Genomic DNA, 12,197 nt, shown 5'->3' with positions numbered 1-12,197 from the left:
AGATACTAGAACAGAACTCCAAATACTACTCAAAATACAGTCAGATACTAGACCAGAACTCCAAATACTACTCCAAATACAGCTAGATACTAGAACAGTACTCCAAATACAGTCAGATACTAGAACAGAACTCCAAATACTACTCAAAATACAGTCAGATACTAGACCAGAACTCCAAATACTACTCCAAATACAGCTAGATACTAGAACAGTACTCCAAAATACAGTCAGATACTAGACCAGAACTCCAAATACTACTCCAAATACAGCTAGATACTAGAACAGTACTCCAAATACAGTCAGATACTAGACCAGAACTCCAAATACAGCTAGATACTAGACCAGAACTCCAAATACTACTCCAAAATACAGCTAGATACTAGAACAGTACTCCAAATACAGTCAGATACTAGACCAGAACTCCAAATACTACTCCAAATACAGCTAGATACTAGAACAGTACTCCAAATACAGCCAGATACTAGAACAGTACTGTTGTTGTTGTTGTGTTGTTGTTGCTGTGTTGTTGTTGTGTTTTTATTTAGATATCAAGCCTCACACCGCTTGGTGTGTAAAACCAGTCTCCTGGACAGGGTAATATAATGTATACGGTCACAGTAGATCGATAAGTAAAAAGGTTATCCACCTTATGAACCGTCACCCTCTCTGTGGAGACCTCCCAAACGACACCCTGTTCCCTATGTAGTGCACTACTTTATGGTAGTGACCCTTTAGGTCCTGGTCAAAAGTACATAGGGAATAGGTAGGTCATTTCTGTGACTGTATTAAAATGATCACTCCTTCATCCCCCTCCTCCTCTTCCTCCTCCTCTTCTTCCTCCGCCTGCTCTTCCTCATCCTTCTCTTCCTCATCCTCTTCCTCCTCTTCTTCCTCCTCCTCCTCCTCCTCCACCTCATCCTCCTCTTCCTCCTCCTCCTCATCCTCTTCCTCCTCCTCTTCCTCATCATCTTCCTCCTCCTCATCTTCCTCATCTTCCTCTTCCTCCTCTTCCTCCTCTTCCTCCTCTTCCTCCTCCTCTTCCTCATCTTCCTCCTCCTCATCTTCCTCCTCCTCTACACACCCCAAGTATTTATAGGCTATCAATGCTTCAATGCAGCTCATCCATTTCACATAAAGGTGTGTGTGTGTGTGTGTGTGTGTGTGTGTGTGTGTGTGTGTGTGTGTGTGTGTGTGTGTGTGTGTGTGTGTGTGTGTGTGTGTGTGTGTGTGTGTGTGTGTGTGCGTGCCTCCATTTACATCCCTCTTCATTTCAGATGAAGGAGGAGGGATGAAGAGGGAGGAGGATGATGTTTAACCTGTTCTTCAAAGTCAACATCACCAGCATCTGAAGTGCATGACACTCCTTGTTGATGAAGTAATTTGTGATTGGGCCAGCTGGTGTATTAATAACCAGTAGGGTGGAGATACACTGCCCCATTTCTATTAGATCCAATGGGAAACCACTAAACAGCATTGACATGGGGCCATATCATTGGAAGATCAATTATCCTTCTTCTCTTTAACTTGAACAACCTGAACATTTATGAACATTACTTAATGTCAGGCTGGAGAGGAAGAGAAGTGATGAGGAGAGGAGAGGAGAGGAAGAGAGGTGATGAGGAGAGGAGAGGAGAGGAAGAGAGGTGATGAGGAGAGGAGAGGAGAGGAAGAGAGGTGATGAGGAGAGGAGAGGAGAGGAAGAGAGGTGATGAGGAGGGGAGAGGAGAGGCAGAGAGGTGATGAGGAGAGGAGAGGAGAGGAAGAGAGGTGATGAGGAGGGGAGAGGAGAGGCAGAGAGGTGATGAGGAGAGGAGAGGAGAGGAAGAGAGGTGATGAGGAGAGGAGAGGAGAGGTGATGAGGAGGGGAGAGGAAGAGAGGTGATGAGGAGAGGAGAGGAGAGGAAGAGAGGTGATGAGGAGAGGAGAGGAAGAGAGGTGATGAGGAGAGGAGAGGAAGATAGGTGATGAGGAGAGGAGAGGAAGAGAGGTGATGAGGAGAGGAGGGGAGAGAGGAAAGGAGAGGAGGACAGGTGATGAGGAGAGGAGAGGAGAGGAGAGAAAGAGAGGTGATGAGGAGAGGAGAGGAATACAGGTGATGAGGAGAGGAGAGGAAGACAGGTGATGAGGAGAGGAGAGAAAGACAGGTGATGAGGAGAGGAAGACAGGTGATGAGGAGAGGAGAGGAAGACAGGTGATGAGGAGGGGAGAAGAGAGGAAGATAGTTGATAAGGAGAGGAGAGGAAGAGAGGTGATGAGGAGGGGAGAGGAGAGGAAGATAGGTGATGAGGAGAGGAAGATAGGGGATGAGGAGAGGAGAGGAGAGGAAGAGAGGTGATGAGGAGAGGAGAGGAAGAGAGGTGATGAGGAGAGGAGAGGAAGAGAGGGGATTAGGAGAGGAGAGGAAGACAGGTGATGAGGAGAGGAGAGGAAGAGAGGTGATGAGGAGAGGAAGAGAGGTGATGAGGAGAGGAGAGGAAGAGAGGTGATGAGGAGAGGAGAGGAAGAGAGGTGATGAGGAGAGGAGAGGAAGAGAGGTGATGAGGAGAGGAAAATACCTTTGTTTTCGTCCCAATTGGCACCCTAAATAGATCTAATCTGGTCTAAAGTAGTGCACTATATAGGGAATAGGGCTCAGGTCTAAAGTAGTGCACTATATAGGGAATAGGGCTCAGGTCTAAAGTAGTGCACTATATAGGGAATAGGGTTCCATTTGAGAGGCATCCTCTCCCTGCCAGCCACCCAGTTGTCTCTTCTTGAAATTCACACTTTAGTGCATTGGTCACTTTGAGAGCTGGAGGTCTAATGTGATTTGTGTGCCTGGCCACCCTGCCATTCTCTGGGCCTGCGGTGTAACCGTTCCCCACTGCAGTGCAGCCAAGAGATAGTTACGCAAATATAGGGTTTAAAGTTCGTTTTTCTGGATGGTTCTTCTTCGCTTTTCCTGAACGATATAGATGAGAGGCCCATCTGATTGGCTCTCCTCTCCTTTCCCCTGAACGATATAGTGACTTAAAGAGGAGAGGCCATGTTTTTCCCTCACTTCATTGTTTCTGTCTTTATTAATTGGTCAGAGTTATTAATTGGTCAGAGTTATTAATTGGTCAGATAATTTAATTGGTCAGAGTTATTAATTGGTCAGAGTTATTAATTGGTCAGATAATTTAATTGGTCAGAGTTATTATTTGGTCAGAGTTATTAATTGGTCAGAGTTATTATTTGGTCAGAGTTATTAATTGGTCAGAGTTATTAATTGGTCAGAGTTATTAATTGGTCAGAGTTATTATTTGGTCAGAGTTATTAATTGGTCAGAGTTATTAATTGGTCAGAGTTATTATTTGGTCAGAGTTATTAATTGGTCAGAGTCATTATTTGGTCAGAGTTATTCATTGGTCAGAGTTATTCATTGGTCAGAGTTATTATTTGGTCAGAGTTATTCATTGGTCAGAGTTATTAATTGGTCAGAGTTATTAATTGGTCAGAGTTATTAATTGGTCAGATAATTTAATTGGTCAGATAATTTAATTGGTCAGAATTATTATTTGGTCAGAGTTATTAATTGGTCAGATTTATTAATTGGTCAGAGTTATTATTTGGTCAGAGTTATTAATTGGTCAGAGTTATTATTTGGTCAGAGTTATTCATTGGTCAGAGTTATTCATTGGTCAGAGTTATTATTTTGGGTCTGAAAAAAGTGTTTATATTAAGAAATGTGTTGTAGTCTTTCCATCGCTTGTTTGTTTTGTGTGGTTGAACTAAACTAACCTGGTTGTCAACATGTTTGCTTTTTACCTGTGTAATCCAATGGCTTTTGAAGGTTGTATGTTGGACAAGGAGACATGTTTCCTCAATGGAAACAAGGATTTCCATCTACTACGTGTTGTGTGTTGTTTTGTTTCCGTCTATGGTACAGAATGACACCTGCTGCTTTTCGCAAATCAAGATTACCCAGAAGATTTCGAAAACAAGATATTACAAGGTAGAAAAGTAGCTGAGATAGAATCAGTCATCTTTATGGATTAAAAAGCCTTTAACTTACAACCAACAACGTGATTTGTATAACTGTAATCAATATTCTCATTTGTCCCTGTCCGTCATACACTGAGTGGACAAACCATTAGGAACACCTGCTCTTTCCATGACATAGACTGACCAGGTGAATCCAGGTGAAAGCTATGATCCCTTATTGATGTCACCTGTTAAATCCACTTCAATCAGTGTAGATGAAGGGGAGGAGACGGGTTAAAGAAGGATTTGTAAGCCTTTAATCCTTGAGACAATTGAGACATGGATTGTGTATGTGTGTCATTCAGAGGGCAAGACAAAATATTTAAGTTGCTTTTGAACGGGTTATGGTAGTAGGTTTGAGTGTTTCAAGAACTGCAACGCTGCTGGGTCTTTCACACTCAACAGTTTCCTGTGTGTGTAAAGAATGGTCCACCACTCAAAGGACATCCAGCCAACTGGATGTGGGAGGCATTGGACTCGACACGGGCCAGCGTCCCTGCGGAACGTTTGCGCCTCTGGGATTCGAATAAGTAACCCTCTGTCTTCAATCAGCTGATGGGTCTCTCTTTTCCCTCTGGGCCCTCTCTTTTCTGTTCTCTCCATCATTCTCTACCTTCACCGTTCCCTTCATCTTCTTTATTAAAGCACAGGAAAGAGAGAGAGGTATTTTCTCTGAGAGGGCCAGGCAACAGTAGATTACATCTATCACTCCTTTACTTTCTCAGTTTTCCATCTTTCATTTAACAGCAGCCTGTCTTTTTTCTCTCTCTGTCTCTCTCTCTCTCTCTGTCTCTCTCTCTCTGTCTCTCTCTCTCTGTCTCTCTCTCTCTGTCTCTCTCTCTCTCTCTCTCTCTCTCTCTCTCTCTCTCTCTCTCTCTCTCTCTCTCTCTCTCTCTCTCTCTCTCTCTCTCTCCAATTCAAGGGGCTTTATTGGCATGGGAAACATGTGTTAACATTGCCAAAGCAAGTGAGGTAGATATTATACAAAAGTGAAATAAACAATACAAATTAACAGTAAACATTACACATACAGAAGTTTCAAAACAATAAAGACATTACAAATTTTATATTATATATATACAGTGTTGTAACAATGTACAAATGGTTAAAGCACACAAGTTAAAATAAATAAGCATAAATATGGGTTTTATTTACAATGGTGTTTGTTCTTCACTGGTTGCCCTTTTCTTGTGGCAACAGGTCACAAATCTTGCTGCTGTGATGGCACACTGTGGAATTTCTCCCAGTAGATATGGGAGTTTATCAAAATTGGATTTGTTTTCAAATTCTTTGTGGATCTGTGTAATCTGAGGGAAATATGTCTCTCTAATATGGTCATACATTGGGCAGAAGGTTAGGAAGTGCAGCTCAGTTTCCACCTCATTTTGTGGGCAGTGTGCACATAGCCTGTCTTCTCTTGAGAGCCATGTCTCTCTCTCTCTGTCTCTCTGTCTCTCTCCCTCTCCATGTATTTCTGTCTCTCTCTCTTTCTCTCTCTCTCTCTCTCTCTCTCTCTCTCTCTCTCTCTCTCTCTCTCTCTCTCTCTCTCTCTCTCTCTCTCTCTCTCTCTCTCTCTCTCTCTCTCTCTCTCTCTCTCTCTCTCTCTCTCTCTCTCTCTCTCTCTCTTTCTCTCTCTCTGTCTCTCTGTCTCTCTCCCTCTCCATGTATTTCTGTCTCTCTCTCTTTCTCTCTCTCTCTCTCTCTCTCTCTCTCTCTCTCTCTCTCTCTCTCTCTCTCTCTCTCTCAAATTCAAGCTGCTTTATTGGCATGAAAAACATTGTGTCAATATTGCCAAAGCAACAATGTATACAATATACATTGTAATACAATTAAAACAATGACAAATAATAATATAGAATGGCAGTAAATAATAATACAAAATTAAATATAAAAATAGTAACAATAAAATGGTAACAGTCAATAGTCGAATGTTATGTATGGTGTAATGCACCACTACCACCACCACCATCATTAAACTGCTATCATTACCATTACCACCCATACCATTACTATTTGGAATGATAAACAACAATAATAATACTAATAACAATAACAGTAAAAACAATAACAGTCATAATAAGTAAGTTACTGCTTACTATGCAGATGTTATTATTCAGTGTCCCTCAGGCTATGGCAGGCAACTATATATTTGGCTGCAAGAGGAGCCATTGCTCCTTCGCCCATGAGTATTTTTAGTTTTTCCTCTGGGTTTAATAAGTTAAAATTTGGAATAAATGTAGTCATTTCTGTGAATAATGAATCTCTTGGTGAGGAATATTTATCACAGTAAAGGAGAAAGTGCATCTCTGTTTCTACCTCCCCTGTCGTGCAGTGACCACATACACGCTCCTCTTTGGGTAGCCATGTCTTTTTATGTCTGCCGGTTTCTATTGCCAATCGGTGGTCACTCAGCCTGTACTTGGTAAGGATCTGTCTCTGCTTCGAATCTCTGACAGAGTAGAGATATTCAGCCAATTCATATTCTCTGTTTAGGGTCAGATAGCAATTTAGTCGGCTTTGGGATTTGGTTTCGTTTTTCCAATGTTGTATATATGAGTCCTTTGATTGGTTCATGATTTTGTTTATTGGAATTCTTTCTTTTGAAGCAGTGCTGGTGTCAGCTTGGTTGGTTAGGTCCAACACCAGCTGACTGAGAGGGCTCGTTTCTGGGCTCAGCTCTTGGGTTTGAAGTGCTTTAAATTGCAGACTCGAATTTGGACTTGAATTTAGATGTAGCCAAAATTTTAATGATCTTTTCTGTATTTTCATTATTACTGGAAAGCGGCCCAATTCTGCCCTACATGCATTAGTTGGTGTATTTCTCTGGACTTGTAGGATCTCTCTCTCTCTCTCTCTCTCTCTCTCTCTCTCTCTCTCTCTCTCTCTCTCTCTCTCTCTCTCTCTCTCTCTCTCTCTCTCTCTCTCTCTCTCTCTCTCTCTCTCTCTCTCTCTCTCTCTCTCTCTCTCTCTCTCTCTCTCTCTCTCTCTCTCTCTCTCTCTCTCTCTCTCTCTCTCTCTCTCTCTCTCTCTCTCTCTCTCTCTCTCTCTCTCTCTCTCTCTCTCTCTCTCTCTCTCTCTCTCTCTCTCTCTCTCTCTCTCTCTCTCTCTCTCTCTCTCTCTCTGTCTCTCTCTCTCTCTGTCTCTCTCTCTCTCTCTCTCTCTCTCTCTCTCTCTCTCTCTCTCTCTCTCTCTCTCTCTCTCTCTCTCTCTCTGTCTCTCTGTCTCTCTCCCTCTCCATGTATTTCTGTCTCTCTCTCTTTCTCTCTCTCTCTCTTTCTCTCTCTCTCTCTCTCTCTCTCTCTCTCTCTCTCTCTCTCTCTCTCTCTCTCTCTCTCTCTCTCTCTCTCTCTCTCTCTCTCTCTCTCTGTCTCTCTGTCTCTCTCCCTCTCCATGTATTTCTGTCTCTCTCTCTCTCTCTCTCTCTCTCTCTCTCTCTCTGTCTCTCTCTCTCTCTGTCTCTCTCTCTCTCTCTCTCTCTCTCTCTCTCTCTCTCTCTCTCTCTCTCTCTCTCTCTCTCTCTCTCTCTCTCTCTCTCTCTCTCTCTCTCTCTCTCTCTCTCTCTCTCTCTTTCTCTCTCTCTCTCTCTCTCTCTCTCTCTCTCTCTCTCTCTCTCTCTCTCTCTCTCTCTCTCTCTCTCTCTCTCTCTCTCTCTCTCTCTCTCTCTCTCTCTCTCTCTCTCTCTCTCTCTCTTGTTCTCTCAGACTTCAGTCGTGTCGTGACCTAATTTACTGGCAACCACTGACCAACACTTGTAGTCATTACACTGATTTTAAAAAACTGGGGGATTTTTTTATATATTTTTAAAAAAATACTATATTTTATAGTGATCATCTTTTGTAGAATCATGTGGTTCAGTCTGCTTCTTCTGCTCTGAGACCAGAATCCATTACTGAGACCAGAAACAAACCAGACTGGATACAAACAGTATGCCAGACAGAGAGGGGGAGTCCAGTCTTCTCTCTCTCCTCTACCTCTCTTCTTCAGAATGTTAACGGTACCACAGTAGAGGCTGTAGCCCACCGTAGCATGGTGGTGTGTGTCTCTTCTCCTCCTCTCCTCCCCTTCTCCCCTCTTCTATCCTCTCTTCTCCTCCTCTTCCTCATCTTCCCTCCCCTCTCATATCCCCTCCTCCTCTCCTCTTCCCTCCTCCTCTCATCTTCATCCCTCCCCTCTCATTTCCCCTCCTCCTCTCCTCTTCCTCCCCTCCCCTCTCTTATCCTCTTCTCTCCTCTCCTCCTTATCCTCTTCCTCCCCTCTCTTGTCCTCTCTTCTCCTCCTCTCTTCTGCTCCTCTCTCCTCCCCTCTCATATCCCCTCTTCCTCTCTTCTTCCTCCCCTCCCTTATCCTCTCTTCTCCTTCTCCCCTCTCCCCTCATCCCCCTCTCCCCTCTTCCTCTCCCCCTTTCTCTATAACTCCAGCATGTTAACCATGGTCTGGGGTTGTGTGTGTGTGTGTCTCCTGGGTAACAGTGAATGGAGCCCTGGCAGCTCATAATAGGTGGTAAAGTGTTGACTTCCAGAGAAATGGACTGAAGCTTTAACCTGGGAGGGAAATTGATCCCATTACCTTGAGCTCTGGCTACTAGGCTGCTAGATTGCTCGCCTCCCGTAGGAGAGAGATGGGAAGAGGAGGGAGGGAGGGAGATAGGAAGAGGAGGGAGGGAGGGAGATAGGAAGAGGAGGGAGGGAAATTGATCCCATTACCTTGAGCTCTGGCTACTAGGCTGCTAGATTGCTCGCCTCCCGTAGGAGAGAGGGGGGAAGAAGAGGGAGGCAGGGAGATAGGAAGAGGAGGGAGGGAGGGATATAGGGAGAGGAGGGAGGGAGATAGGAAGAGGAGGGAGGGAAATAGGAAGAGGAGGGAGGGAAATAGGAAGAGGAGGGAGATAGAAAGAGGAGGGAGGGAAATAGGAAGAGGAGGGAGGGAGGGAGATAGAAATGGGTTGAAAGGAAAAACAGAGACGGAGAGAGAGAGGCAGAAAAATATAAGATAACGACTACGTGATTACAGGTGATAGGATGGCTGTGGGGGTTGTGGTCTGGCTATAAGATGAGATATAACGACTACGTGATTACAGGTGATAGGATGGCTGTGGGGGTTGTGGTCTGGCTATAAGATGAGATATAACGACTACGTAATTACAGGTGATAGGATGGCTGTGGGGGTTGTGGTCTGGCTATAAGATGAGATATAACGACTACGTAATTACAGGTGATAGGATGGCTGTGGGGGTTGTGGTCTGGCTATAAGAGGAGAGATAACGACTACGTGATTACAGGTGATAGGATGGCTGTGGGGGTTGTGGTCTGGAGATAAGAGGAGAGATAACGACTACGTGATTACAGGTGATATGATGGCTGTGGGGGTTGTGGTCTGGAGATAAGAGGAGAGATAACAACTACGTGATTACAGGTGATATGATGGCTGTGGGGGTTGTGGTCTGGCTATAAGATGAGAGATAACGACTACGTGATTACAGGTGATAGGATGGCTGTGGGGGTTGTGGTCTGGCTATAAGAGGAGAGATAACGACTACGTGATTACAGGTGATAGGATGGCTGTGGGGGTTGTGGTCTGGCTATAAGATGAGAGATAACGACTACATGATTACAGGTGATAGGATGGCTGTGGGGGTTGTGGTCTGGCTATAGGAGGAGAGATAACGACTACGTGATTACAGGTGATAGGATGGCTGTGGGGGTTGTGGTCTGGAGATAAGAGGAGAGATAACGACTACGTGATTACAGGTGATATGATGGCAGACAAAGACAGATTCAGTCTGGATAGTTTACTCCATATCCATGTTGAGCTGATAGCTGGCCTGGACAGGGTGGGGAGGAAGGAGAGGGGGAAGGAGGGAGAGGAATGACATTGTCTGGAGGGATGATATGTCCTATACAGAGAGATGATCACCAGTATGCCTGGAGGGATGATATGTCCTATACAGAGAAACTATCACCAGTATGTCTGGAGGGATGATATGTCCTATATAGAGAGACTATCACCAGTATGTCTGGAGGGATGATACGTCCTATACAGAGAATTATCACCAGTATGCCTGGAGGGATGATATGTCCTATACAGAGAGAATATCACCTGTATGCCTGGAGGGATGATGTGTCCTATACAGAGAGAATATCACCTGTATGCCTGGAGGGATGATATGTCCTATACAGAGAGAATATCACCTGTATGCCTGGAGGGATGATGTGTCCTATACAGAGAGACTATCACCAGTATGCCTGGAGGGATGATATGTCCCATACAGAGAACTATCACCAGTATGTCTGGAGGGATGATATGTCCCATACAGAGATACTATCAACTATCAATGTTACACTGACACAAACGAAGGAGCCAAATCATAGAAGATGTGTTGGTGCACTGTAGTGAGAGTTAGATTAGAGTTCCTTTTGAAACCACAGAATGAACTGGCACAATCTAATACAGACAGACATACTGATAATGCTATATTTGTTTGGGAGATGGGTTTGAACATTTTACAAAATTAGCATGACTGTTTTTTAAATACCATCATGGACACCATTTGACTCAGTCAACCCATGTCCACTGCCCACACGCTAGCGTTCCACCTCGACAACAGCCAGTTAAACAGCCATAAAAAAAGCAGAAATAGAGATAAAATGAATCACTAACCTTTGATGATCTTCATCAGATGACACTCATAGGACTTCATGCTGCCCCTGATACTTTTAATCATGTTGCTTCTGTAAAGAGGTCAACACACCTGGTTAAACCAAAGGTCACAATCAAACAGACGCTGTTTTCTTCCACCACAGACCCAATGCAATGTTGTCTAGGATAATCACACAGGCTGGCACAAGCGTGCGAACACACACATTCCCAAACCAGAAGATCCTTATCCATCCGTCGTGTATCCTCTAAATACCTTTCTTCTCCCCCCTACAGAGCCAATCCACGGTCCCAGACGTCTAGAGGTAGTTGACGTCCAATCTAAACAAGTCACCATTCGCTGGGAACCGTTTGGCTACAACGTGACGCGTTGTCATAGCTACAACCTGACGGTGCAGTACCGCTCCCGCGTGGCGGGGAAGGACGAGACCCGGGAGGAGGTGTGTTACGACACCCTGGGTCGTGACCCCCAGCACACCATCCACAACCTGACCCCCTACACCAACCTGTCAGTTAAACTGGTCCTCAAGAACCCAGAGGGGGTCAAAGAGAGCCGAGAGATGGAGCTACAGACGGATGAAGATGGTGAGTGTTATAATACCTTAGAATGGTAATAACACGGTTATGACAGGGTTATGAAGGTGTATAAAGGTGTTAAAGAACCCTGAGGAAGTCAGAGAGAGCCCAGAGATACACTGACAAGGACGACAAGGATGTAGTTTAGTTATGACCTGTTTATAACAGTATTATAACAGTGTAATGGTAGTTTAGTTATGACCTGTTTATAACAGTATTATAACAGTGTAGTGGTAGTTTAGTTATGACCTGTTTATAACAGTATTATAACAGTGTAGTGGTAGTTTAGTTATGACCTGTTTATAACAGTATTATAACAGTGTAACGGTAGATTAGTTATGACCTGTTTATAACAGTATTATAACAGTGTAACGGTAGTTTAGTTATGACCTGTTTATAACAGTATTATAACAGTGTAATGGTAGTTTAATTATGACCTGTTTATAACAGTATTATAACAGTGTAACGGTAGATTAGTTATGACCTGTTTATAACAGTATTATAACAGTGTAATGGTAATTTAGTTATGACCTGTTTATAACAGTGTTATAACAGTGTAATGGTAGTTTAGTTATGACCTGTTTATAACAGTATTATAACAGTGTAACGGTACAGTATTATAACAGTATTATAACAGTGTAGTGGTAGTTTAGTTATGACCTGTTTATAACAGTATTGTAACAGTGTAACGGTAGTTTAGTTATGACCTGTTTATAACAGTATTGTAACAGTGTAACGGTAGTTTAGTTATGACCTGTTTATAACAGTATTATAACAGTGGAGTGGTAGTTTAGTTATGACCTGTTTATAACAGTATTATACTTACAGACTGATGAAAACAGTGAGTGTAATAAAGCATCTTAGAACGCCGATAACATGGTTACGACAGGGTTATGAACAGGGCTATGACAGGGTTACGACAGGGTTATGAACAGGGCTATGACAGGGTTACGACAGGGTTA

The 12,197-nt window shown here is 43.5% G+C and overlaps 1 protein-coding gene across 1 annotated transcript in view; it reads left to right on the top strand.

The window, feature by feature from the left end:
* LOC139551373 (receptor-type tyrosine-protein phosphatase mu-like) overlaps positions 1–12,197 on the top strand; it is a 565,336-nt gene that overhangs the window by 232,550 nt on the left and 320,589 nt on the right. Inside the window, exon 7 of the mRNA XM_071362858.1 lies at positions 10,936–11,244. Coding sequence (XP_071218959.1) covers positions 10,936–11,244 — 309 coding nt within the window. The remainder of the gene's footprint in view (positions 1–10,935; positions 11,245–12,197) is intronic.

The sequence above is a fragment of the Salvelinus alpinus genome, chromosome 23, assembly GCF_045679555.1.
Source record: "Salvelinus alpinus chromosome 23, SLU_Salpinus.1, whole genome shotgun sequence".
Lineage (NCBI taxonomy): Eukaryota > Metazoa > Chordata > Actinopteri > Salmoniformes > Salmonidae > Salvelinus > Salvelinus alpinus.
This window is presented reverse-complemented; position numbering and strand designations above follow the sequence as displayed.